This window comes from Sinocyclocheilus grahami, unplaced genomic scaffold (assembly GCF_001515645.1).
Source record: "Sinocyclocheilus grahami isolate Dianchi unplaced genomic scaffold, SAMN03320097.WGS_v1.1 scaffold2254.1, whole genome shotgun sequence".
Classification (NCBI taxonomy): domain Eukaryota; kingdom Metazoa; phylum Chordata; class Actinopteri; order Cypriniformes; family Cyprinidae; genus Sinocyclocheilus; species Sinocyclocheilus grahami.
This window is the reverse complement of record NW_015507433.1, coordinates 55,954-59,778: the sequence shown is the minus strand read 5'-3', so window position 1 is coordinate 59,778 and position 3,825 is coordinate 55,954. Positions and strand designations below refer to the sequence as shown.

The 3,825-nt window shown below is 41.5% G+C and overlaps 1 protein-coding gene across 1 annotated transcript in view; it reads left to right on the top strand.

The window, feature by feature from the left end:
* Nucleotides 1-3,825, top strand: part of LOC107574504 (formin-2-like) — a 35,538-nt gene that overhangs the window by 14,745 nt on the left and 16,968 nt on the right. Inside the window, exons 8-10 of the mRNA XM_016260960.1 lie at nt 2,987-3,078; nt 3,201-3,330; nt 3,591-3,737. Of these exons, the coding sequence (XP_016116446.1) occupies nt 2,987-3,078; nt 3,201-3,330; nt 3,591-3,737 (369 nt within the window). The remainder of the gene's footprint in view (nt 1-2,986; nt 3,079-3,200; nt 3,331-3,590; nt 3,738-3,825) is intronic.

Genomic DNA, 3,825 nt, shown 5'->3' with positions numbered 1-3,825 from the left:
CTAAAATCACACAGACGTAAACGTCACATTTTAGAGCAGCTTTTGAATGCTGTGATGCTTTTGCTTCCACCGTTTATTTTTCAAGCACTTGACATAGACATTTTTCACCATCCATCAATTCCTCAATTAAATTAAGTTTTGCCATACTTTTTGCTCCGCGTTTGAAGTGCTGTGTGTGTGTATATGTGCTGTGATGGATCTCCTGATGACTCTTAATGGAGCCCGAGACTTTTCCAGAGTTTATATTCACGCCTGAGCCGTACACACACTCTCCTGAATGAACGTGTTTGTCTTAGCCTCATTTTTTTCTCTGTGTCTGAGAGCGAGAGAGACGTTTTCTCGGCTGTGCGTCTCGGGGCCGTTTGATGTCAGATTCATAAATGAATCACACATCAACTTTGGCTTTGAAATTACCCCCCAAAAGATCATTTAAAGTCATAATTATGCTAAATGAGAAGCATTGAATAGAAAAAATTGCTTTAGAAATAAATATTTTGATTCAACATTGCAATAAAGAATGATAGTTTTTTTTAATTAAATATTGATTATTGAAATAGGTGGCAGCAAATCACTGTCTTAATGAGTGAGTCATTGAATCATTCATTCAACCGATTTGTTCAGATGGCTGATTCATTCAGAAACAAAGCTTGACTGTCTTTATTAATGAGTCACTGAATCATTCACTCACTTGATTCATTCAAACCACCCATTTATTCAGAAATTAAGCAAGTTGCTGTCTTTATTAATGAGTCATTGGATCATTTACTCACTAGATTTGTTCAAAAACGTATTCATTCCAACATTTAATAGACATTAACATAATTACACAATCACTTGATGAGGTGCTGTTGCTGACGTAGTGCATGTCTGTTGTCTGTCTATCTGTCCATCATTGTCGGTCTGTCCGTCTGTCTATCTGTCCATCTGTCTATCTGTCCGTCATTTCTGTCTGTCTGTCCGTCTGTCTATCGGTCCATCATTTCTGTCTGTCTGTCTGTCTATCATGTCTGTCTGTCTATCATTTCTGTCTGTCTGTCTGTCTATCATTTCTGTCTCTATCTGTCCATCATTGTCTGTCTATCTGTCCATCATTGTCTGTCTGTCCGTCATTGTCTGTCTGTCCGTCATTGTCTGTCTGTCCATCATTTCTGTCTGTCTGTCCGTCTGTCTATCTGTCCATCATTTCTGGCTGTCTGTCCGTCTGTCTATCGGTCCATCATTTCTGGCTGTCTATCGGTCCATCATTTCTGGCTGTCTATCGGTCCATTTCTGGCTGTCTATCGGTCCATCATTTCTGTGTCTATCGGTCCATCATTTCTGTCTGTCTGTCCGTCTGTCTATCGGTCCATCATTTCTGTCTGTCTGTCCGTCTGTCTATCGGTCCATCATTTCTGGCTGTCTATCGGTCCATCATTTCTGGCTGTCTATCGGTCCATCATTTCTGGCTGTCTATCGGTCCATCATTTCTGGCTGTCTCTCGGTCCATCATTTCTGGCTGTCTGTCCATCTGTCTATCGGTCCATCATTTCTGGCTGTCTGTCCGTCTGTCTATTGGTCCATCATTTCTGGCTGTCTATCGGTCCATAATTTCTGTCTGTCTTATCTGTCCATCATTTCTGTCTGTCTGTCCGTCCATCATTTCTGTCTGTCTGTCCGTCTGTCTATCTGTCCATTTCTGTCTGTCTATCTGTCCATAATTTCTGTCTGTCTGTCCGTCTGTCTATCTGTCCATCATTTCTGTCTGTCTGTCCGGCTGTCTATCGGTCCATCATTTCTGGCTGTCTATCTGTCCATCATTTCTGTCTGTCTATCGGTCCATCATTTCTGTGTATCGGTCCATCATTTCTGTCTGTCTATCTGTCCATCATTTCTGTCTGTCTGTCTTTCTGTCTTATCTGTCCATTTCTGTCTGTCTGTCCGTCTGTCTATCTGTCCATCATTTCTGGCTGTCTATAGATATTTAATAGATATTAACATAATTACACAATCACTTGATGAGGTGCTGTTGCTGACTTAGTGCATGTCTGTTGTCTGTCTGTCTGTCCATCATTTCTGTCTGTCTGTCTATCGGTCCATCATTTCTGGCTGTCTATCTGTCCATCATTTCTGGCTGTCTATCTGTCCATCATTTCTGGCTGTCTGTCCGTCTGTCTATCGGTCCATCATTTCTGGTTGTCTATCTGTCCATCATTTCTGTCAGTCTGTCTATCTGTCCATCATTTCTGTCTGTCTGTCCGTCTGTTTATCTGTCCATCATTTCTGGCTGTCTATCTGTCCATCATTTCTGTCTGTCTGTCCGTCTGTCTATCTGTCCATCATTTCTGGCTGTCTATAGATATTTAATAGATATTAACATAATTACACAATCACTTGATGAGGTGCTGTTGCTGACTTAGTGCATGTCTGTTGTCTGTCTGTCTGTCCATCATTTCTGTCTGTCTGTCCGTCTGTCTATCGGTCCATCATTTCTGTCTGTCTATCTGTCCATCATTTCTGTCTGTCTGTCCATTTGTATCTGTCTATCTGTCCATTTGTGCCTGTCTATCTGTCCATCACTTGTGTCTGTCCATCTGTCTGTCTGTCACGTTGTACTTTCACAACACCACATTTTCCATAATCTGCGTCCCCAAACTCTGTTTCTGTTGTTCTTTAGCTCAGCGAGAAGGAAACTCATAAGACGCTGTGGCTTTTATTGGACTCTGGCTTCCTAGTGACTTTGATTACACTCTGTTCTGCTTCCAAACAAACTCAAATAATAATAATGTGGCTAAACGCAAAGGACACCAGCGTGCATATGTGTAAAATACAGTGACTCTGACAGACGATCAGCAGATTCTGACCATCAGAATGAAGTCTGATCTGTATTCTGACCCGTGAGGCACAGACATCTGCATTCGACACCGTTTTATTCTGTCAGCTCATTGTCCAGAAGCATCACTGTTTTTGAGTTGTGAACTTACAGTTTGGTTGTGTTTTGTGGTTTCAGAGAGCCCAGAAAGACGAGCTGGAGAAAATCGAGAAACACATCAAATCCTCAAAAGACAAAGAAGCAAGCAAACCTCTGGACAAACCTGAGCAGTGAGGCTCAAAACACACACACAGTTCATATAAACATGGAACTGATTGAATTTATTGATCAAAACATCCTTATGTTACACCTGGCATTCAACGCTTTTAATATATCTTTTTGATGCTCACAGGTTTCTCCATCAGCTCTCCCAGATTCCTGATTTCTCCGGACGAGTCTTCTGTATTCTCTTTCAGTCGACCTTCACTGAATGCATCTCGTCTGTTCAGCGCAAACTCCAGATTCTGCAGAGAGTCTGCAAGGTACGTCTGCGCAGTTCAAAAATCAACATACGGCAACAAACCAGTTCAGTCTTTGTATCGATTCATTTGAATCAAATTGGTGAATCAAACACAGGAATCATTGGTGTGAATCAGTCAGGCAGCTCACTTGCTCACTGAATCGAATCAGCTTGACTCACAGGTTGTTTTGTCCAATAATGACGGATAAGAGAGAACAGACGTCTCACACACATGCAGTCCGGTTTTGTCCCTGAGTCTGGTTTCTGGTCTTCTCTCTCCAGGCTCTTCAGAGCGGTTCTGGAGTGCTGCAGGTTCTCGGTTTAGTTTTGGCCTTTGGGAACTTCATGAACGGAGGGAATCGCACCAGAGGACAGGCGGATGGCTTCACGCTGGACATTCTGCCCAAACTCAAGGATGTCAAGAGCAGCGTAAGACATATATATATATATATATATATATATATATATATATATATATATATATATATATATATATATATATATATATATACACACA